This window comes from Notamacropus eugenii, chromosome 1 (genome assembly GCF_028372415.1).
Source record: "Notamacropus eugenii isolate mMacEug1 chromosome 1, mMacEug1.pri_v2, whole genome shotgun sequence".
Classification (NCBI taxonomy): domain Eukaryota; kingdom Metazoa; phylum Chordata; class Mammalia; order Diprotodontia; family Macropodidae; genus Notamacropus; species Notamacropus eugenii.
Window position 1 is genome coordinate 612,340,547 of NC_092872.1, and position 23,119 is coordinate 612,363,665.

At 37.7% G+C, this 23,119-nt stretch overlaps 1 protein-coding gene across 3 annotated transcripts in view; it reads right to left on the minus strand.

Moving 5' to 3' along the window:
• Window positions 1-23,119, minus strand: part of PIWIL2 (piwi like RNA-mediated gene silencing 2) — an 81,613-nt gene that overhangs the window by 55,988 nt on the left and 2,506 nt on the right. For all 3 annotated transcript variants that reach the window (XM_072634898.1, XM_072634896.1, XM_072634897.1), the window contains exons 2-10: window positions 19,383-19,616; window positions 17,379-17,466; window positions 17,090-17,234; window positions 16,348-16,554; window positions 14,905-15,015; window positions 4,586-4,703; window positions 3,987-4,111; window positions 2,550-2,630; window positions 2,079-2,192 (exon numbers count right to left, since the gene is read on the minus strand). In XM_072634898.1, coding sequence (XP_072490999.1) covers window positions 2,079-2,192; window positions 2,550-2,630; window positions 3,987-4,111; window positions 4,586-4,703; window positions 14,905-15,015; window positions 16,348-16,554; window positions 17,090-17,234; window positions 17,379-17,466; window positions 19,383-19,568 — 1,175 coding nt within the window. In that variant the 5' untranslated portion in view covers window positions 19,569-19,616. The remainder of the gene's footprint in view (window positions 1-2,078; window positions 2,193-2,549; window positions 2,631-3,986; window positions 4,112-4,585; window positions 4,704-14,904; window positions 15,016-16,347; window positions 16,555-17,089; window positions 17,235-17,378; window positions 17,467-19,382; window positions 19,617-23,119) is intronic.

The following is a 23,119-nucleotide window of genomic DNA, read 5'->3' on the forward strand; positions in this document are numbered from 1 at the left end:
GTTCCCATAAGGTATTATTGCCTTCTCCTCTAAGGCTATGTTGATTTGCTATGTCTTAGGTAAACATACATACACACACACACACATACACATACAAACATATACACACACCTTTTTCCCCCATTAGAATGTGAGGTCCTTAAGAGAAAAGACTTTTGTCTTTGTATCCCGAGGGCTCAGCACAATTCCTGACAAATGCTTGTTGATTGATACTTAGAACCCAGATCAGAGGGATTAGTGAATCCTTGCCATCACACCTTTTAACTATAATTTCATTAGCACCCTAGAATCCCTTTACCCCTCAGAAATTCTACCACACTTACCTTGCCAATCTCCAAATCTGGATAATCCCTCTGTTCCAATACCTAACTGGCTGTTAAAGGCTTTACAATCACAAAACTATTTTCCACTAAGGCCATTACAAATTCAAGCTCTATGACCACAGCCAAACTTTCATTGATGCTCAACAACCTTTTCATACCTCCTTTATTAACTCATCAGATTCCCCAGAAACTATTCCAAGCCAACATCTCAAAAACCCATCTTATTCAAATGACAACTTCCACTTCATTGGAAACACCAAGGGTAACCAACATAATAAGCTCAAATCTTTTTTCCATACTTCAGAACTTCTTTATCCATCTTCTCCTGCCTCAACAGAAGATGTGTTCCATCATAATAAAGCCAATCTTTGGTTAAGTCAACAAGCATTTATTAAGTGCCTACGGAACGCTAGGCATTATGATAAGCCCTGAGGGAAAAATTATTGTCATCTTTCCAGGACTCCTCTGGTATACATCTATCAATCACTCACTCCAACTGCTCTTTTTACCCTGTTTTAAAAAATGTTTTAAGTCTTCCCTATCTCTAACAACAACAACAAAAAAAGACAACAGCAGAACAATTTTTCCTTTACCCTATTAGTTCCTTGAGTATTAACTTTCTTTCACTGGGAAATTTTTTTTTCTTTTTTAAAAGTTTTATTGATGCTTGTTTACACCAAATATTTCCCAATCGTGTCCCTCCTCTAATAGAAATCATTCCCTTGTCATAAAGATAGTTAAGCAAAACCAACTGATAGTGTGTAAGCAACATCTGATACCAGGAGTCCTTCATCTCTCTAGGGAGGAGGGACAAATATGTCTCATCCCTCTGGAACCAATATTGTTCATTTGAGTTCAGTGGCCTTTTAGGGTCATTTTCATTTACACTGCTATAGTCATTGTACAGAATTCTACTAGTTGTGCTTACTGTACTCTGCATTAGTTCCTATGTCTTCCTATGTTTCTCTGAATTTTTCCAATTCATAATTTTTTTACAGTTCAGTAATTTTCTATTCATATATCTGCTTCTTCAGCCATTCACCAATCAATGGCCACCTGCTTTCTTTCATATATTTTGCTCCATAACAAGTATTACTGCAAATACTTTTTCTCTTGCCTTTGACCTTCCTGGGGAGGGGGGGGGGTGGGGAATGGACAATAATGGGATCAATAGATCAAAGTACCTAAACAATTTAGTAACTTATTTCTTATAATTCCAAATAATTTTCTGAAATGGTTGCAATCAATTCCCAACTCCAGTAGTGCATTAGTATGCCTATCATCCCCAAACAGTCCCAATCCTATTTCTTTGTTTTATCATCTCTTCCACTTTGATGGGTATGAAATGAAAGCTCAGGTTATTTAACGCATTTTTCTTTCATTATTTTGGAACATTTTTCATAAGACTATTGCTGGTTTACAACTCTTCTTTTGAAAACTGTTTATATCGTTTGGTGACTTATCAGGGAATGGTTCTCAGTCTTAGGCTAGAATATATATATGTGTGTGAATTCCTTATAATCCTTGGATTATCAGGCGTGTATTCAAGCACTGCCAAACTGAGAAGAGTGACTTAATTCTATCACTAACCTGCTTCTCCATATCATCCTACCAATCTACTCCTTTACCCCTTGTCATCTGGTTTCTATCTCCACCACCATTATACATACTAGGTTTTTTTTTAAAAAGTCACTAATAATTCTTATTTGCTAAACTGAATAGCCTTTTCTCAGTCCCACCATCTCATTCACTCACATAACATCCAACACTGAGTCATTTCGAATGACTTTATGGGAGACATCAGCCAGCAGGAATAGTCCTCCATCTGTCCGTCTGATACTAGCTGCATAGCCTGGCCAAATCTGCAACCTTAAATGAGAAAGAAGCCAAAAATCAAAAACTAAAACCAAGTGCTCTTTAATCCAGGGATCTTGGAGAAAGACTAACAATTTTATCCTCACATTTAAAACAATGGTACTAGACAGAGACTATTGTTCCCTTGTAACAATATGATGGAATTTGATAATTGACAGTCAAATCTATTATCAGTTTGATTTTACTTTAAAAATTTGAAAGGAAAGCATTTAATTAGATTATATAGATTTCATCATATCATTCCATTATTCATTCTGTTTTTATAATCAATAAACTATAACATTTTAAAGCCTGAAAAGGAAAGGAATCTGTGAAGAACACGCAAAAAAAAATTAGAAATATGTTACCAACCTGTGTTGTTGTAGTATCATAGCACTTGCAGGGTCATAGAAATTTCTTCCCACAAGTTTCATATCTAAAAGTTTCATTACCCTGACAAAAGAAAACTCCAGGATAAGTGCTCTGTCAGAGAACAATTAATTCCCAACTCTAACAGGTCTTCCTCTGTCCCATAAGTAATAATTTTTATACAGTTAAAATAGACTTTCAAAAAATAAATGAAAGTTACTGATATACTCATTTTGAGGCAGAAGTACACAAATGCACATATATGTATGCATCTGTGTATATATGTATAAAATCTTATTTTTATTGAGAACTCCCCCACTCCCTTATCTAGAAAGCCATCCTTTATAAAATAGATTTTTAAAAGAGGAAAAAAGCAGTTCAACAAAACTAATTAACTTTATATATATAACTTTACACATATATATATATTTCATGTAACTTATTACACACATTATATGTATGTGTGTGTATTTGGTGTAACTTCATGGCTAATAATTTGCCATAATAAAATAAGATATACATTTTGGTGCAACCTCATTGCTAGTAATTTGTCATAAAAAAAATTCGATCTATTTCCCTACTTGGTAGAATATACCTATCTATAATTACTAGAAAAGAATGGAAGAGCATTCACTTTTGAGGTTTTTAATCCATCACGTTTTTCCCTAGCAAAAGAAAAAAATCCTCTACTAAAAAATAAAGAAAGCTATTGTCAATTACCAAAAAGAAAATGGAAACGGTATTCCAGCAAACTGAAAAAAGGTAGTATATTAGTAGGCTGGTCTTATGAAAGTTACACATATTCTTAAAATGAAAACAAATAAGAGCAGCCATTAAAAATCTCCAAAAAATATAGTGTACAGCATAGGTGATGTGCTAAACTGCTTGCCTTCCTCTTCAAAAAATCTTTACAAGGGATGTATTGATGGAGAGAATAAGAGAATAGATGGATACATTCATAAAGGATAGCAATAAATATGTCTTTTTAAAATTTCCAGGAAAAATTAATATAGTTAAGAAGAAATCTTTTGGTAGATATTTCTACGTATCATTTCCAAAGGTGGAAATGATATATATTATATAAATATATAATATATAATTATTTATTTATGTATGTTAATTTCAAGAGTCCCTATTGGAGCCCAAAAGACCATGTTTCCTTACCTAACTAATCCAAAATTTGTTTTCATAGACCTAACTCTCCTTACTGGGCTTTTTGAGAATATAATCCTTAAATGAGACAGCTCAGTGTCATCCTTTCTAAGTGTTCAAAATTTTAAATTAAGCCCAAGCTGTAGGTAATGCTAACCATTCTCCTCAAGAACATTAGTATTAACTTGAAAAGGGAGCGTGAAGACAAATTAATTAAAAGAGCAAGTGTCCAGGTTGCCTAATATTTCTAGGAGAACAAGCACTACTTTATTCTCAACTGGTTCTCACCTCCGGAAAACAACATTGTAGAAAGGAATACACAAGTCAGAGCTGGGTTCCAAGATCTTGGTCATCTGAATTTTGATACTTATCTCAGTACCATCAGTCTTCCTCTGACTCTTCAACTCAACAGCCTAACAAGAAATAAAACTCAAATGAAAATTATAAATGGCAAGTTTCCAAGCTTTAACATATTCTAATTGTGTCTTACACATGAATTATAGCAAATACTACTAGGCAAAACCACAACTGGATATGAAAAATTCTTAAGCTCCAGGAAAGCATTACTCACATTACCAAAGTAATAAAAATTCACAATCAAGAGCTGAAGCAGGTACACATTAAGATTAGGGATTCAAAATAAATCTCAATTCCTAGATGTAAAAATTTCCAACCACTTTTCTAGAACAAGAAGGTATACCTGGATTTACTATTCATGCAAGTACCTTGCATATGCAAGAACTTGCAGGCTATTCTTTACAAAAGCCTTTTCAAAAATCAGTTAGAATTTATAAATAAAGCATTCAAAGACTACAGGTTTTCCCACCATTCAAACCCCATGATTATGCCAAGGTGGCCATTTCAAGAACAATTCCTTTGTGTCTTACTTGCTGAAGTCTAATGGGCAGATAGAGGATGGATCCATCAAAAGCAGTGACATCTCCAGTGACAGTTCGATGGTCCTTCAACATGCCAAACCTCATACTCTTGCATTCCACATTGGGGCTGGGAATCAAGCAAAGGGTTCAAATTCAGTTTGAGTGAAAAAAAGTATCATTTCTTACATTATCACTAGTAAGAGGCAGTTATGTTCATAACTGCTGCCCCATCTAGTGGCTACACAAAACCTTCATGGCAAAGTTGTGTGATAAAGTTTAGTGTGAGATTCATAATTAAACAAGAAAATCAGAAACCAAACAAATGATACTCATTTAGCTATGTGTGAAGCCCAACACTGTGTTAGATAGAAAGATAATTAAAACAATAAATTCCATAAACATTTACTTAACTGCCTTCTACGTGCAAGGGACTGCATCAAGTATCTTGAAAGATAGAAAGAAAAAACAATTCTCAAGGAGCTGGGAAAGGACAACATATACTTGGAAATGCAAATGTGCATATACATATATATGCATATATATAATACACATATACAAATATAATATATATAATATATAAACCAAATGTATGTATATATATAATATGAGATATGTATGTATAATGTATATAACAAAGTAACATGGGAGGACAGTCAGTCAATAGGCATTTATTAAGCATCTACTATGTGCCAACCCCTGTGCTAGGTACTGGGGATTCCAAGAAAGGCAAAGATAGTCCTTGCTCTCATGCTCACAATCTGACAGAGAGACAATTTGCTGACAACTATGTACAAACAAGCTACATGCAGGATAAATAAGAAATCAACAGAGGGGAAAACATCAGAGTAAAGAGGCACTGGAAAAAACCTCTTATAGAAGGTGGGTTTTTAGCTGGGACTTGAAAGAAGCTAAAGAAGCTGAGGAGGTAAAGATGAGGAGAGTGTTCCAAGCATGGTGGCCCAGCCACAGAAAATGCCCTGAGATGAGATAGAGGATCTCGTCTGGACAACAGGAAGAGGCTGGTGTTGCTGGAGGGAAGCCTATGTGATGATATTGTTTAAGGGTGGGGAGGGTGTAAGAAGACTGGAAAGGTAGGCAGGGGCCAGGTCACTGAATGTCAAACAGATAATTCTGTATTTGATCCTGGAGGTAATACGGGCCCACTGACTAGAGTTTATTAAGTAGGGGAATGACATGGATTGGACCTACTTTTTAGGAAAATCACTTCGATAGCTGAATAGAAGATGAACTAGAGTGGGGAGAGATTTGTGACAGGCGACCAACCAGCAAGATATTGCAATAATCCAGGTGTGAGGAAATGAGGACCTGTACCAGGGTGGTGGCAATATCAGAGAGAGAGGGAGCATATTTGAGAGATATGGCAAAGGTAAAACTGACAGGCCTTGGTAAGATTAGATATTAGGGGGGCGGGGGGAAAGAAGGGAGGGTGGTTGGAAAGATAGTGAGGAGTCAAGATGACACCTATGATGCAGGTCTGGGGGAATGGAAGAACAATCCTCCAATAAGTTGAGTCTGGAGTTGAACAAGGAGAGACTGATCTGGATTTCCTTTGGGAAACTGCAAGGATAGATCTACAAACTATGGGGGTTAGGAAATGCACCCCAGAGGTGACAGCAGAGGTGAACCTTAAAGGAAGGTGGGGATTCTAAGAGATGTTAGGAAGAAGAGACTGTATTTGAGGAATGCGGAACAGCAAGGAGACCAAAGATGGACTGTCAGGTTCTGAGAACCACAAGTAGGCCCATTGGGATCAAAAGGGAACATGAGAAGAGGAGTAATGTGAAATTCACCTAGAAAAGTATGCTGGAGCCAATGTATGAAGAGCCAGTCAGGACCCACTGAAGATTCTTGAATAAGAACGACAGGGCCAGTTAGTCACATTACTGTGGCAGCTGTGTGGAGGGGGAAACTGGAAGCAGGAAGTTCAATGAAAAGGCTGTGGTCAGAGAAGGACAAGACAATGTCGCAAGAGCTTGCTCATGGAAAAGCACTTCTGATTAGGTCACATATCTAAGCCCACCCCTCAAAACCAACCTTGCCCTAATGTACCTTCCAATTTAAAAGTGAACTCTGAGGGAACAAAAATGGGGTGAAATATGACAGCAAAGAGAAAATAGACCATATTCATTATTTATGGGAAACATAATAGAACATACTATAATTCAGAACAGAATATGGTAAAGAGTATTATGTAAGGTTTATTTAAAAAGGGAGGTTTATTTCCAACGAGGGAGAGATCAGTGACAGTTTCTAGCAAAGAGGCAGCATTCAAACTGGGTTTTAAGACACATGAGCAGAATTTCAAAAACAGTTGGAGGAAGATGGGAAAGCATTCTGGGCATAGGGAATGGTGAGTGAATACAAGAGGTCCAGGGGAGTGGAAGTACAGAATTTGTGGAAAGGAGCAGAGAAAAATGATCCTCGAAAGTAAGGAAGCCCCAGGATTTGAAGATCCTTGACTGCTGGGCTAAAGAGTTTGAACTTTGTCCTTTAAGCAGTAGGAGTCACTGAAAATTATTGTGTAGGATTAACGGAACTAGATCTGTGTCAAAGGAGGATGTTGTTTGAAGGATGTTGTATAGAGAATGAATTACAGGCTACTGTAATAACCCAGGCAGATGGCTATGGGGTTCTTTTAACTCTAGGACCAAAGGTATCACATTTAATAACTTTGGTGACACCCTAGATACTACAAGGCAGGCAGCAATACAGAGGGAAAGAACATATCTCACCTCTGACACTTGTTACCTGTGTGGCTCTGGACAAGTCATGACCTCCCAAAGCCTTATTTTTCTCATCTGAAAAATGTGGGGGCTAGACTAGACGGCCTGAGGCTCTAGATTTATGAACACAGAAAGTGGCCATTCTATGAGCCTGCCAGCATCCCAAGCTAAAGAGTGAAGCATGTTGAAAGATATGAATTTCCTTTAGGATCTTACCTGCATATCTTTCAACATGCTTCACTCTTTCAACAGATTTTTCCCAAGACTGAAATCTCATGTACCGGAAGGATTATTTCAAGGGTCTAAAAGTCACATTCTCCCAAAATAACTGCAGGTACAAAGTAGCCTGAATCTCAATCAAGTTCTGAAGTGCACTCTAAGTAGATACTCAGCAATTCTACCATTCTCCTCTTCTTGAGTCCCTACAACACTCACTGTAGTTGCTGTTATAAGTATTTATCCTTAAATTTCCAAATGCTTTCTGATTCTTTCCAATCCTTACTCTCAGAGGAGTTTGCCTTTTATTTTACAGAGATCAGTTGTTTTGATTCTTCTTCTACTCAACCTGCTGCTACATAGATTTTTTAATCCTTCCTTCTAGTCTTGGAGGACTAGAGGCTCTTTCCACTCTTTAAACCTAATCTTCTCATTTATGCTAATGAATTCATCCAGTTTCTGACAGAAGGAAAGATCTGGTTCCCAAACTTACGGTTCCTCTCTAGCAATCTCCAATCCCACCCCTATGCCTGCAAAGCACCTTTGACAAAAAATTCTTTTTAAAAGATACCTTGATAAAAATACTTTTATGTAATATTATTGATCACCCTAGTTCACTAAGTGCCTATAGGTGTCAGGCACTGTGCCAAGTGTTGGCAATATAAATACAAGCAGAAAAGCAGACTCTGTCCCCATCCTCAAGGAGTTTATACTCTAAGGGGGGAAGACAATACATGAAGGGTGATTGGGTGGGTGAGAGAGATGAAAGCACCCAGCAAGGAGAAAAAGCTAAAAGGGTCAAGGACCGTAGCCTGAACACTAATGAAGATATGATTGGCATAGTCATCCTCCTTAAAATAGTGGTTCTGGAAGGAACTAGTCAATCAGAGGCAGATGTCACAGGGCTCTTCCAATGGGAGAAGTCCAAGGGTGGCATAAGCTTCCAAGATGAAGAGGTTTCTATGACCTGGTGGAGAAAGTCTGGAGAGTCAGAAGGGCAGCAGGGAGAGGAATGAAAACCTGACTTAAAATTTTTTCCTGTTCCCTAGTCTTCAGATCTTCTCTACTCATCCAGACTTAGAATCTTGGAAGTCACCCTTGACTTCTCCTAATACCAAATCAATCACCAAGCCTCAACAATTTTCCTTGTCCCACATTTATCCCTTCAAAATTCACAGCGTCTTCACCAAGGCCCTTATCACTTCAAGAATTACAATGGTCTTCTCAGTGATTCCTTATCTACTATACGTCCTTCCTCCAACTTATACTGCACCATCACTGTTTATCACACTATTCCTCTGCTTCAGAGCTTCGAATAAAAGAAACCAATGAAGCTAGTAAGTCTGGGTTTCAAAAATTTTGTTTGTAATACCTGATATGGGAGACCATGGTGACAGAATGCACAAATGTGGATTACAATTTAATATCCAGGAAGGCTGAGAGAAGGGAAACTGCCAATCAGAGAGGGGGTGGAAAAGATGTAAGGGAGCACAAATGAAATAAATCATATAAAATTTTAAAGTTTTGCATGAACAAGATCAATACAACTAAAATGAGACAAATGGGAAATCAATCGGGGGAAAATCAAATGGGAATCAAATGGGAAAAAACCCATTGCATCAAATATCTGAATAAATACCAGATATGGAGACAACTGACAAATATTCAGAGATTTTCCCCAGTAAGTGTTGAAAGGATATGAATGTTTTTCAAAATAAGAATTGCAAACTATATAAAAATACTCAGTATTAAGAGAAATATTCTACATTAGGAGAAAAATAATACATACTAAATATTAATATTAAGCAAAATATTAAGAAATGCACATTAAAACAACTGAGGTTTCATTTCACAGCCATCAAATTGGCAAAGATAATAAAAGTTAAAAGTGTTGTAGAAACTGTCTGAGAAATACAAATACACTAATGCACTGAACTTGAATTAAAGGCAATAACCAATAGTGGTGGTTCCAGAAGGCAAATGATGGAACACAGCTTTCTCATCTCACTTGAGAAGTGAGATATTACTGGTGTAAAATGTTGCCTGCACCATCAGATATGGTTTCTCTTTTTTAACTGGTTTTGCTTAATTTGTTTCTTTGTGATAAAGGAAGACTCTACATGGAAGAAGGAGATGGTATTGGCGCATGTCTATGACATAAAAGCCCAAGGACATAAATAAATAAGGTGACCTTAGGCAGAATTTTGATTTGTTTTTTAAAGCAGAAGGATACTATAGTAAGCAAAACCTCTCCCCTGTTTGCTCTCCTAAATAGAAGGACCTATGACTGCCTACCTAATACAAATAGGATAAAAACAAAATTTCTTTCACAGGGCATTTAATAGCCTCTACAATCTAGCTCCACCCTACCTCTCCAGATTCGTATTTCACAATTATCTTTCACCCTTCTTTCAAGGACTGACTACCAATTTGGAATACTAGCTGTTCCCTCACTTCACATGCCATCTCCTGCCTCTGTTCAATCATGGAAGGATTCCTCCATGCCTGGAATATATTCTCTCATCTCTACTTAACAGAATTTTTTTCTTTCAGGGTTCAGCTCAGGTGCCAATTATTCAAAAAGAAAACCTTCAGTGATCTTCCAGATGAAATTATTCTTTCTTTCCTCAAATTTTCTTGGGACACTCTGTCTAGAAGTCTCCTCTGGCCCTATCATACACACCTTCCATTATAACTGCCTGTGTATACATTTGATGAGCCTTTGTACAACGTCAATTCCTTGAAGGCAAGGATTGCTCATCAATTCAACAACTGTTCGTTTCTATGTTCTCTGTTCAGCACAGCGTCTGGCACATAGTACATATACTTAATAAACATTCAACTGAATTAAACTAGAAAATGACTGAACAAATAGCAATGATATTCCAAAATGGAATAGTTATTTTTCTGCTGAAAATGCTCAAGAAAGACTACAAAATTATAAAACACTGAAGAAGGAATAAAGCAGAATTTGAAAAGCTTACATGGTGTTTATAACTGCATAAAATAAAAACATTCAAATATAAGGCCATAAAAGTGATGGGAAGGAGGTATTTTCAATTAACATAATTTGCTAAACTAGGTAATTTTCCTGAGATGGGATCCATACTCACCCAAAAACAATCAGTTTAGCCACACTGGAAAAATCAAATATATGAAGAATGGTTATTGTTCAGACAATGACATGAAATTGAATGAATGGCCCATGGAACTAGGTCATTACTACATACATCTTGGACAAACACTGAAAATAGACAATGAATGCAGCCCAGAAATGAAGAGAAGGAAGTAAGGAAGCTGAGTTACAGTGGGAAACTGTGCAGTGCCTTTGACAATGACAACTTTTCCCTTGAAACAAAACACCTCATCTTTCCCATTCTTCCCCCTCAAAAACAAACCCCAAACCCTCTCTTTCTAACACCAGTTTTTCCTTGATAATGCTTTATGGTCACAAATCATGAAAGCCCACAGTATCCAAAATATTAAAGTTCTAGAGATTTCAAAGAACAAGAGAAAGATTGCATGACATGCAGAAACACGCTGAAATATTATTGGGCACCAAAAGTCATAGAGAAGATATCTTTATACAGAAGAGACAATGAGATAGGTTTCTTAAGGAGCAAAACACGTATTCAATCAACAAGAAATAAGCATGTGCACGCCAGGCACTGTGCTAAAATGCTGGGAACAAAAAGACCAGCATGAAACAGCCGATACCCTAAGAAGTTCACATCGCAGTGGAGGAGATGACACACACATACGGTGCCACGGGCATTACTTGGGATGAATAATCATTTTAATATGGTTTCCTGTTGTGTATGCTTCTAAGAACCCCACGGTGACGAATACTCAGCACTGAGCAGATGAACCTGGGATGAATGGATTCTCTCACCATTAGACAGTTTTCTGTCAGGTGTGTGCTAGCTTTTGTGCCACACACACGCTTCATTTCTTTCCTTTACTGGCTTTTAAAAATGGCTATTACTGGAATAGGTTGAACAAATAATGATTAATGAACTTCATGAAATACTCTTGTGCCAATAAGAAATGACAAAAGGGATGGTTTCAGAGAAACTTGTAGGAATTACTGCAGATTGAAATAAGCAGAACCAAGAGAATATACAACAAAAACAACACCGTAAAGACAAACAACTCTGCAAGACTCTGATCAATGCAATGACTACCCACAATGTCAGAGGACTGATGATGAAGCAGACTACCAACCTCTTGAGAGAGAGGTGATGAATCGTGGTATAGAACAAGACATTTTTGAGATGAGGTCAATGTGGGAATCTGTTTTGCTTATATACTTATTGTGCATATGTACCACAAAAGTCCTTTCTTCTCCCAAAAGAAAATACATTTTGTTCATCTAATTCCAAGTTAAGAACCTCACAGGCACAGGTTTCTTAATATTAGGACAACAAGAACACCAATTAAAAAATAGTTGCTACATAGAAAAAATGTTTATCATGGGCAAGAGGGATCTGAGTATAGAAGATGGAGAAAAGATCTACTAAATGAAAATCACTCTCATTGTTGTAAGAAGTCCAGGTGATCTGGTAAGACTTGGACATCTTTAGTGGACTATCAAGCACCTACCCCCAAAAAAATGTTTTAGGGATTTTTCCTCCATTATATTTATCTCCTTTGGACCTTGAAAGCTTGTCTTCATTGAGGGAATGATGAACTCTGATAAATACTGATATAATAAGAAGCATAATTATTCCAGAATTACAGAAATTTCCAAATGGAGATGAACTATTGCAACTCAACCTTATAACTTGCCACACATCACAAAAGCTAAGAAATATTTCTAAACATAATTCAATGGCTTAGAAACTTGTCTGATTTAAACCTCACTGAAAACCTATGGCTATAACAAAAACTAGACATGGAAACAAAAAAGGGCTCTTTTCCAAAGGTATGTTCAATATCCAGTGTGATAAACTTGTGGCTTCAATGCCAGACTGTGTAAACCAAATGAATACAGCAAAAGGTTATAGCATATTCCAAGTGTTTTAAAGATATAAGGTATTATTTTTGGTAGAGTTGTAAACTGATTCAATCATTCTGGAGAGCAATTAGGATCTAAGCCCAACAGGCTATAAAAATGCGTACACCCTTTGGCCCAGCAATACCACTTCTAGGCCTGTATTCCAAAGAGATCATACAAATAGGAAAAGGACCCACATGTACAAAAATACTTGCACAGCAATTTTTGTGGTGGCAAAGAATTGGAAATTGAGGGGACATTCATCAATTGGAGAATGGCTAACCAAGTTGAGATATATGAATGCAATGGAATACTACTGTGCTATAAGAAATGATGAGCAGATGGACTTCAGAAAAACCTGGAAAGAGCTGAATGAACTGATGCTGAGTGAAGTGAGCAGAACCAGGAGAGCAGTGTACACAGTAACAGCCACAATGTGCAATGAACAAGTTTGATAGACTTAACCCTTTTTAACAATGCAAGGACCCAAGACAACTCCAAAGGACTCATGATGGGAAACACTGTCCACATCCAGAGACAGAACTATGGAGTCTGAATGCAAACTGAAGCATATTATTTGCACTCTCTCTCTGTTTCATTTTTTGTTTGTTTCTTCTTTCTCATGGTTTCTCCTGCTGGTTCTAATTCTTCTTTACAACATGACTAATGTGAAAATATGTTCAATATGAATGTATAAGAAGAGCCTATATCAAATTACGTGCTTTCTTGGAATGGGGGGAGGGGAAAGATGAGGAGAGAATTTGCAACTCAAAATCTTACAGAAGTGAATGTTGAAAACTAAAAGTAAATAAATTAATATTTAAAAATAAAATAAGCAAAAAAAGGTGGAAGGAATTATGAGGTTTATGACAGAAGTCAACAAATTTAACAACTGAAATCTGCCACAGACAAAGCTTTTCCTCACAAGTGTATATGAATGTCTCTCTTCTCCTTAACCCCTCATCACACTTTCTGTCTCTACCACACCTTCTGGGCACTTAGTCAAATGATTATGCCACAAGTGAAGGGCTCTGCAGAAGGTGGTACATAGCAGATACACTGGAGGAAGTTTATTGATTGTTAACAGTTTGAACACTCCAAATCAGAGACTGGATAATATGAATCAGTTGACTGAGAGGTCCTAGTGCAATTATCTGGACAGAGATGAAAATGGCCCAAGACTATTAGTTCGAGTAGATGTTGGTTACATCAAGTGATGAGAATTATGAATGAGCTGCTCTTTAATTGAACCGTGTGTACATGTCTTACTTCGCCCAATGAGATTGGAAGGTATTTAAAGGAAGAGGCTACCTTGGCCTCCCCACCCAAATTATTAACCTACATTGTTAGCTCTGAAGTATTTCTTAAACTGTCAGTTTTTTGCTTGGTTCATTCATTTTGGGTGATTTTAATTAACCTACATTGTTAGATTAATAACAAATACTAGTTCAATTAAGCCAAACAGGGAAAAGTGCTCATACTGTGGCAATTTATTTGCAATAGATAATATACCAGACAACAGAAAGGAACCCATATTCAGCCCCAGGTTCCTATACCTATCCATTTAGTGGGTAATCTTTTGCAAGCCTGACCAAAATCCAGGTATGGTATGGTTTGAGTTCCCCCAAAACACAGATTGTGCCTAGCTTCAATTGAACTTCAGTGATATATAGAAGCAGTACCTCAGTCTGTTGACCTGAGATCAATCACTTCAGTTCTGAGAGAGTTAAAAAAAATTTTTGTTCTACTGTGAAATCAGGCATATACATACACACAAATGCATACAGTGAAGCAAGATGTTCAGAGCTTAAGAACAAGGCTGACAACATTAGCAATTACCTCAGGATCCTTTCCATTTCTTCCACTTATCTCTAATTTTTCATTCTTCCCCTCTTTTCCAAAATCAGATCCCCAAAGTTACCCATACTTGTCTGGGGATAACTCCGGAGACTGACAGGTCCTCTCCATTTAATTCTCTTCTGTGCCATGTGACAGGTCACATTTTTGTCACCCTATTTCTCCATAACTTTGGAGCTGGCCTCCTACCCATCCAGGGCAAGGGAGTAATATAAACAAAAAAAATTACATCCAGTCTTCACTTATTTTTCTTATACTGTTTGCTTCACACATGAAACTGGAAGTAAAAAAAAAATCACCTTGCTACCAGACACACTGAGAAAATGAATAACAATTTAATTAATTTTCAAGATGTAAGAATGGGAAAATAGTCTGAGCCAGAACACAACAAAGATTTTCCATGTATGTCACATCTATAATCTGATCACACACTGTACCACTTCAAAGTGCGGGAGAAATTCATTATTATTATTATCAATTTTAGAAGGAGCAAAAAAGAAAAAACGTGCCATCACCTGAAAGTCACGTGATATTGATATACAGCTTCGTTCTGACAGTGTATTTTGACCAGGTTCAATCCCAAAGGTTGGGGGGTTCCTTTTGATCCTTGTTTCACAAGGGGCTCTCTGGGAAAAAATATGCACATCAAAAAAACAACACAAGAATAGACAAGCTGGAGAAAGCAAGAACATATCATGATTGTGCTCAGGGATCTAAGAAATTCTAGAATCCAGATTCAAGTTTTGAACCACAATATTAAGAGACACATTCTTAGCAGAATCTGTCTTGAAAATTCAATTCAAAAAGCATTTATTAAGCACTTACTATGGGTGGACCACTCAGCCAGACTCCAGAGGATCCAAAGTTTAAAAAACCCTCTCTCTGCTTACATGGAGTTTACAATCTAGCAAAGGCATCATATACATGCAAACAGCTATAACACAAAATATTACATGCTAAGTACATTAGAGAAATGCAAAACAAAGTCTGCAGGAGAAAGGCCATTACAGATAGGGTAGAATCAACTCTAAGAAGCAGGATTGCCTTTCTATTTGAATATTACAGAGAGGCAGCATGGCATCATGAATAGACAGTTGGCCTCAGAGTCAAAAAGACTTGAAATCATCTCCAATCTCTTGACATTAACCTGGAACTTAATCTGTCAATGGTCCAGGCAAATAAGACTATGAAGTGCAGAGATGATGCAAATCTGCACTGACCAAAGGAGCTGCCTCATCTAAGTTTCACATTATCAATGAAATAACAGGTCCAATCTCAATTCCCAGTTCTGTAAGTACTATAGTTGAATTTAGCTGGGTTTGAGCATAAACTAACTCATAAGGAAGGATTTCAGTAATGTTTTTCTCCCGCCCCCAGTTAACTTCTCCAATTTGGTATTACGATAAGGAATTTCTCCTCTACAAGTCTTACTGCACTGCCTCCTTTGGTGTAGTGGTAACCCTAGGTTATCTAGAAAGATTTCAAGAACAGTTCTGGAAACTGTGTCTACGTCATCCTAAGACTGGACTAGTCAAGTTTGGAGAGGATCATAAACAGAAGGTGATGATTTCTTAGGCCACAAAAATTCATGAAGCTATCTACTAAAAGTGTAGAGGTGTTGAAATATTTATCAGTGGAGAGAATACCTATGCCAACTAAAATACAAAGTTCTGTGAATATTTAATACAAGCAACTGCTCTGTTAAATCTGAGCTGGAGGGAAAACACCGAGCCATGACTCTCCTCTCTAGCAAAATTATCCAGTAACTTTCATCATTTGTGGCCTGTTCTTTACAAATCACATAATCTCTCCAATGACCAAAAAAATGTTATTCCCTGTCCTATTGGGACTGTGGTCTCATGAAAAGTGTTCTCTCAGTGCCCCATGCCTAAACATACAAGTTAACTACAAGGTTTTCACAGTCATCATACGCCACAAAGGCCATGCTCCTCACTTACTTTTTCTCCATCTGCTCAATAGGAATATCTGGAGGGTGATCGTGATGAAGGGGGAATGAGGATTTGGGTGATGATAGTGACAATGATGATGATGATAACAGTGGAGTATTTGGGAATGATGAATCACTTGGTGCTTTATACATTGCTCTGCCAAGGCCAGTAGCTGGTCTTCCCAAAGGAGCTTCCAAGGTACCTCTTCCAAGTGTCCTAAAGTCATAAAGGTTACAGATTTTTTAAAAATTCAGCACTTTCATCGATATTCCATTGTTATCACCTCCAAATCTACTTTATCCCTAGAACAGTCTACTGAGCACAGCTTTATGAAAATAAATCTCAGAAGACAATGATATGAAATAGAGCACACTACAAAAGCAAAATAAAATGGTCATGTCCATCAACTACTTTTGGTACTGACCTTCTAGATCACTTCCTGTATCAGAAATGGAATATCAGTGTACCTCACTAAGTTTAAAAATTATTTCAGGATCTGAATTAGACTTCCTAAGAGGGAGACGGGACAATATATTAATTGCCTTATCAGGAAACCGCACATTTCCCCTCTTTTGAGCAAAAGGGAATATAATCGCCTGCTATTCCTAGAAAATGCCTAAGGTCTGTTATCACAAAAACAGTTTCATAAAGATAGGTAGGTCAAGCTTTCTTAAAAATTTTTCTTTTGTTCAAGGTCAGTTAAATTAGCTTTCTAAATTTTAAGTTTGTCTGAGAATTCAAAAACACATACCTATTCCAACCAAGGGAGACTGATGCCATCTTGCTGTCCCCAGCTGCCAACACCAAAGGGCCCGGGAAAGCTGGTTGATTCAGAAGCTCTTCTTGGCCTTTAGACATCATATCAAAACTCAAGCCTCGGCCTAAAATGCCTCTACCTTAATAAAAAGGGTCAGATATTGGCTAGAGTTATAGGCTGAAAAGAATTTTCTAAATGATCAATTTCTTTGGAGACAGAAAGCACAAAGATGAGAAAAAAGAAAGCAAAGCACTGTGGTGTCTTTGATCAGTCTGCCACTTACCAAAGGTAGGTACCTCTCTTCTCAAAGGAGGCTGGGTTGCTGTTTCAAACCCCAGTCCACGGAACATAGATGGCAAACTGAAAGACTCCTGTATAAGAGCAAACAATAAGTAATTATTAAGTGAGAGAATTTTCAAGAGCCAAAAGTACTAGTGATTTTCTCAAGCTTCTGGCACCAATGAAGGTCCTTTACCTTCTTTATTCAAACTTGCTAGTGCTACAGGTTGAGGCTTAAAAGCATAATTCAACCTCTTAGTAACATTATTATTGGGAAACAACCAATTTACCTTATCAGACAACTGTTCAATAGTTACATTTCATGGGGAGAGAATTTAACAGTAGCTAACTCTGAAAGGGAAAAAAATCCAAAAGTTGTAATAGGGAACAATTATATTTAAGCATAACTATAATAGCAGGTAGGGTGGTGCGGTGGATAGAATGCTGGGCCGGGTGTCAGAAAGACTAATTTTCATGAGTTCAACTCCAGCCTAAGACACTTACTACTTGTGTGGCCCTGGGCAAGTCACTTCACACTATTTGACTCAGTTTCTTCATCTGCAAAAAGAACTGGAACAGGAAATGGCGAACCACTCTAGTATCTTTGCCAAGATGACATCATAAAGTTGGATGACAACAACAATATGTAAGCACAGGTGGAACAAATACGATTTTGAAAGGACCTGTACTTTATTTTCAGTTCTACAAATAACACCAGCATATAATTTCACAGAACTATTGGAACTTTTGGAGCTAGCAAGTACCTTGGGTCATCTAAGTCCCAGTCACCACCCTATTTTAGAATTAGGAAAATTAGAATAGGGAGGGTGTTTAGTCGAAGATCATGTGGCAAAGGGCAAAGCCAAGACTAGAAAAGAGATCTTCTAACTCTTATATATCAGTGTTTTTCCCACTGTACTCCATACCCCTGAATTTCAGTTTGTCTTATTTAGAAAAAAAAAACACACATTTCAAGGAGGGTGGATAAAATATCTGTGCAAAATAATTTCAGTACAAGAAAGGAATTATATAACTCTTGGCTGGAATAAGTAAAGTGAGCTGTATGTTAAGTAGAGAATACAAGAAATCAAAGTTTTTTTAAATCCATTCAAGTTTCAGGAATTTCCTGGATTACTGAGATAGCAGAAATTAAGAGGGGAAATGGCCTAAATGAAGTTCTGATTTTGGTGTCAACTTTTCCGCAAAGCTGACTCTTTTAGAACCACAAAGATTTCATTTCTCTTACAGTTCCTCAATTGCGATAAGGTTTGCCTACAGCCATTTACAGATTAGATCCCTTGTCTCATGTTACACTTACTACATTACAATAACGTCAGTATCATACATGAATACAGAGGCCTCAAGCAATTTGAGCATAATCCTACATTGCTGAAAAATGTTTATCTTCCTGCAAAACAAAAGTACATTTTACACTGCTAACTAATGGCTCAGTCAGGTTTCCCCCTTGATTTTCTAAATCCTTTTGTTAACTCTGGGTTGAATTTAAGTCGGCAAGTATTGTTTCTGTCATCATACACACACAGGCTTAAAGACACTAAGTATTTATAAATCAAATCACTTTGGCTAAAAAAAATATAAACAAATGAATAGCAGCAGTTGCTAAAGAAGTTATACTCCTTTCCCTCAGGGCTTAAGAGCAAAGAGCCTTATCAAAATAACAAACAACAAAAAGCTCCACTAAGCTGACAACTAGATCTCTACAATAGTGGCATACTGGAAAACAACAACTACTGCCATGACCACAGGGAAAAAAGAATCCTTAGAAAGCAGCAAATGGTCATGTCCTGATTTGTCTCCAAAATGACTTCTTACAAAATCTGGAAAGGTCCCAAAGGGAAGTGGTTATGTACAAATCTCAGAATCCTATCTGTGAAGCACTTTCCTGTTCATGACTAAATTCTAAAAGGAAGAAAATCAAAAATAGCCAGACAAAAAGCATGTTCACAATTAAACAAGAATGGCATTACCAAGCTTCCTAAGTTCTTACCTGTTGCTCATAGTGCAGGCCTGGTTCCTTCGACCTCCCCAATGAACTGCCTTGGATTGCCTGCCCTGCCCTGCCCACAGCCGTGTCCATAAGTTTGGGAACATGTGGCCGAGATCCTGGCAGCCGCATGCTTGGAAGTGAATGGAAAGGAGGAGTTCCTCTGAATGGAGGTCGAACAGGATCCATCGTTTGGCTGTAGAGGACATTGGTGTTGATCCTGTTTTGATTAATCACCTGTCAACAGGAGCAGGAACAAAGGGTCATAATTCATTCTATCCCTTCAAAACAAGTCCATAAGAATATAAGAAATACCACAATTCCCCCAAACTCCTTCCCAATTCCATGAAGCTAGTCATTCTTATTCTAAGAGTGGCTCTAAGATAGATTTTGGAGCAAAATATCAGCCAATCAACAAGCATATATTAAAAACTTACTTTATATGAAGTACTTTGCTAGATATTTGAGATACAAGTAAACACATGAAATAATCCCTACTTATAGGAACTTATATTCTAATAGGGAAAACAAGCATATACATAAGTACATGCAGAATAAATATAAATGAATATGAAGTAGTTAAATAAAAGGTAGTTTGAGGAGGAGACTACTAGCACTTGGAGGGATCAGAAAAAGGCTTCATGAAGAAGATGGTACAGGTTTGTCTTTTAAGAAGAGAGGGATTCAAATGAGGTGAAAGGTGGGAAGGAATGTATTATGGGTATGTGGCACTGCAAAGGCACAGATGGGAGATGACAGGAAGGGAGATAATGTCCAGTGAAGCCAGACACGTTGGTGCTGAGTTGTGAAGGGTTTTAAGGCTAAACAGAGAAGTTTGTATTTCAGACTGGAGGCAACAGGAAGCCCCTGGAGTTTTCTGAGATCCAGAAAGTAGAGTCCCCTCTACATGTATCCTTTATTCTGTCCATTACTATCTTCTATAGCAAACAGCAACCTCAATCCTCTCCCCACCTCCAAATCTTCAACTTCCCCTATTTTACTGGTTCCTTTCTTACTACATTCAAACATGCTTATGTCTCCTCATTTTTAAAAAAAACATTCACTAGATTCTACCTTCTCCTCAAGCTATCATCCTGTATCTTTCTTCCTTTTCTTAGCTGCTCATGAAAAATTCTGCCTATATTCACTGTCTCGCCTTCCTCATCCTGTCACTCCTTAACCCCTGCAGTCTAGTTTCCAACTTCATTACTCAACTGAAATGACTCTCTCCCAAGTTATCAGTGATCTCTTAATTGCCTAATCAGATGCTTTTTATTTGGCCCTCATCCTTCTTGACTTATCTGACTTCTTGACTTGACACTACTAAGCACCCTCTTAGGAATATTCTCTTCTCTCCGCTTTTTCATGACACTGCTCTTAACTGGTTCTCCTACCTATATGACCTCTCCTCCACTACCTTTGCTGATTCATCATCTTTATCACACCCCCCTAACTAGGACATTCCCCCAGGTTCTCTCCTGGTCCTCCCTTTTTTTCCTTTTCACAAAACTTCTACAAAGCTTCAAAGAACTAATCACATTGTCCAAAATGCTGCTTCAACACTGAATCCAGTACTTGTTATTCAGGAAAATGTCATATGAAATATAGTAAGGCTCTATAGTCTGGGAAAAGTCTAAAAAAGCCTAAAAAATTCAGGTTACCATAATATATACCATGTATTAAAAGAAAAAAGAAAAAGAAAAAAACTCTTGGGGTAGAGATAGGGCAGTCATAAGAAGTAAATAATTTGAATTGATTTCACACTCCTGATATGCTTATCTCCCCTTCCATCCAAATCAGATGTATCAGCTACATGGTACTAGTAAATATGGTAAGACTAGTGAAAATATTGATGAGCTACAGAGAATTTTCATATCTCTTAACAAAATCCCACCCTAAGTTATTCTCCCTGACATCTGTAACAGCTAGAGCATACATGTTTAAGGAAATACTCATATCTGTTGTTCAGTCATGTTTGACTCTTTGTGACCCAGTTTTCTTTTGTGTTTTCTTGGCAAAGATGCTGGAATGATTTGCTATTTCCTTCTCTGGCTCATTTTACAGATGTGGAAACTGAGGCAACCAGGGTTAAGTGACTTGTCCAGGGTCACGGGCTAATAAGCGTTTGAGGTCAGATTTGAACTCAGGAAGGTGAAATCTTTTTGACTCCAGGCCCAACACTTTATCTATTCTGCCACCTAGATACCCCAATAATATCTCTGGGTCTCCCTTTACTTCCCAGTTAACCCCTGCCCCTTACTTCCCAATCTCAACATACAAAAGTGACGTTCAAATTTATACAACTCTTTAAAGGCCTGCAACCAGCCAGAACTATTACTAGGAAAACAGGCTCTGAAAGGTTAAGTGTACTGCCCACCACAGGACTAGAGCTGGGACTTGAACCTAGGCCTCTTCTGACCATAAGCAGAATGCTCTTTCTAGAGCCCAGTAATATGTCAGTGGAAAAACTTGAATAGCACTAAGAAGATACTCAAAAATATGTCCCATGCCTGCCATAATATTTAACATTACTGCTATCAAAGACATTCATCTGAGTGAAGATATCATCTGCAGAAAGACCCTATTAGAGCGTACATGTAAGAAGAACTTTTTAGTATGATGTTTTCAGCCACATTGTTAAATGCTTTCAATGAGGATGAACACGGCATCAAGGTCAACCACCGCACTGATGGTAAATTCTTCAATTTGAAAAGCATACAAGCCAAGACCAAAGTGGAGGGACTGTTGGTGCATGATTTTCTGTTTGCAGATGAGTATGCACTCAATGAAACTGAGATGCAACAAAGTATGGATCAATTCTCTGCTGCTTGTGCTAATTTTGGCCTAACAATTAACACCAAGAAAACATAGGTGCTCCTCAGTCACCACCACATCATCCATACGTGGAACCATCGGTTACAGCAAATAGAGTTTTGAATGCTGTGGGTAAGTTTACTTACCTTGGTAGTTTACTTTCCAGGAATGTACACATTGATAATGAGTTTGACACATGCATTGTCAGAGCTAGCTCAGTGTTTGGAAAGTAAGAGAGAGAAGTATTAGATTGACTATCAAACAGAAGGTCTACAGAGCTGCTGTGCTGACTTCATTGTTGTATACCTCTGAAAACTGGACAGCATACCAGCACCATGCCCAGAAACTGAATCACTTCCATTTGAATTGTCTTAAGAAGATTCTGAAGATCCTGACAGGATAACATACCAGACACTGAGGTCATTTCTTGAACTAAACTGCCAGGCTTTCAAACTCTGCTTCAGAGAGTGCAACTCCAAAGGGCTGACCATGTTGTTCGAATGCAAAAAGACTTTTATGAAGAACTCGCACAGGGAAAGTGTTCACATGGTAGTCAGAAGAAGCAATATAAGGACACTCTAAAGGTCTCCCTTAAGAATTTTGGAACTGATTGTGTGACATGGGAGACATTGGCACAGGACTGCTTAGCATGGCATACCCACATCTGAGAAAGTGCTGTGCTCTATGAGCAAAGCAGAATTGAAACAGCTCAAAGGAAATGCAGGATAACAAATTCAGAATCCACCCCAAATGTTCACATGGACTATTAGTGACTCCCTATCTGTGGCAGAACATTCCCATCTCGTACTGGTCTGATCAGCCAGAGTCAGACACACTGAAACTTAACTCCAGCATAGTGATATCATTTTGGTCCTCTTAGAGAAGGAAGGATAACAACCAACTAACCAAGAAGCACATAACGAAAC